Genomic DNA, 1,290 nt, shown 5'->3' on the forward strand with positions numbered 1-1,290 from the left:
AGTCGGGAAAACGGCACGTGTGAGCACCTGCCCATCCTCCCAGGCCCTGTTCAGAAACCCCATCTGTGCCTTTGGAGAGAGACTACCCCAAGCAAGCAGGCCAGCAACTGCACCTACGGCCTTCAGGACCTAATTCCCTTCCATAGGGGGTTCACTGCATGTGAGTATATGGTGGGCTAGATTCCTGCCCACTAGCCCCTGCCAGATACCCCATGCCCACCTCCTTAAGAGAATGAGGCCACACAGACACACCCAGGCCATTATGGCGAGGGGGTGGCTGGAACCCCACTTGCTCACCTTTCATCGCTGGTTCAGGGCCAACTGTCTGACCACATTCCTACCCTGAGATGATATGTTGGGGACATCATCTACCAGGGTCACTAACCACTTACAAAATTCCAGAAACAGAGGCCCAGCTGGTCCCCTGGAAGTTCGGTAAATAGGATAAACCAAGGCTTGCCTTCAGAAACGGGTTTCCTACCAAGTAGCTATCTGAAGCCCAGGCCAGCCCCAAGTTTACATGAAGCCTGCCTGCCATGCCCACAGCCCATGCTGACCCCCTCCAGGAGCCACTGGACTGCTTGTTCCTGGGATGTGAGAAGCCCAAGACAGCTGCAGCCTTGCAGGACTGCTATGCCCACCTGGAAGCAGTACCCAGAGGGCCTATAGAAAGAAGTTGGAGGTGAAACCAGATGCTATAAGAATGTTTTATTAGGCCAAACTACTTACTATGAAAATGCTTTAAAATGCAGGAGGAGATATAAAGACTCAAAGAAGTGTGTAGTGACAATGGTTATCAGAACACACTAAAGAATCCACACTGCTTCCCCCTTTACCGAGAAAAGGAATTTTCTAGGCTACCTCCTCCTCCTCCTCAGCACACTCCTCAAACTCCTCCTCCTCAGCTGTGGCATCTTGGTATTGCTGGTATTCTGACACCAGGTCGTTAAGGTTGCTCTCGGCCTCGGTGAACTCCATCTCATCCATGCCCTCGCCCGTGTACCAGTGCAGGAAGGCCTTGCGCCTGAACATAGCGGTAAACTGTTCGGAGACGCGTTTGAAGAGCTCTTGGATGGCTGTGTTGTTACCAATGAAGGTGGCCGACATTTTTAGCCCCCGGGGTGGGATGTCACAGACGGCTGTTTTCACGTTGTGAGGGAGCCACTCAGCAAAGTAGCTGCTGTTCTTATTCTGAATGTTGAACATTTGCTCATCCACCTCCCTCATGGACATGCGACCTCTAAAAATGGCAGCCACAGTTAGGTAGCGGCCATGACGGGGGTCATAGGC

General features: G+C 52.3%; 1 protein-coding gene across 1 annotated transcript in view; it reads right to left on the reverse strand.

Moving 5' to 3' along the window:
- Positions 1-693: 693 nt before the first annotated feature.
- Positions 694-1,290, reverse strand: part of LOC108298289 (tubulin beta-8 chain-like) — a 2,354-nt gene continuing 1,757 nt past the window's right edge. Inside the window, exon 4 of the mRNA XM_037735713.1 lies at positions 694-1,289. Coding sequence (XP_037591641.1) covers positions 853-1,289 — 437 coding nt within the window. The 3' untranslated portion in view covers positions 694-852. The remainder of the gene's footprint in view (position 1,290) is intronic.

Source organism: Cebus imitator, unplaced genomic scaffold (assembly GCF_001604975.1).
Source record: "Cebus imitator isolate Cc_AM_T3 unplaced genomic scaffold, Cebus_imitator-1.0 Scaffold929, whole genome shotgun sequence".
Taxonomy (NCBI): domain Eukaryota; kingdom Metazoa; phylum Chordata; class Mammalia; order Primates; family Cebidae; genus Cebus; species Cebus imitator.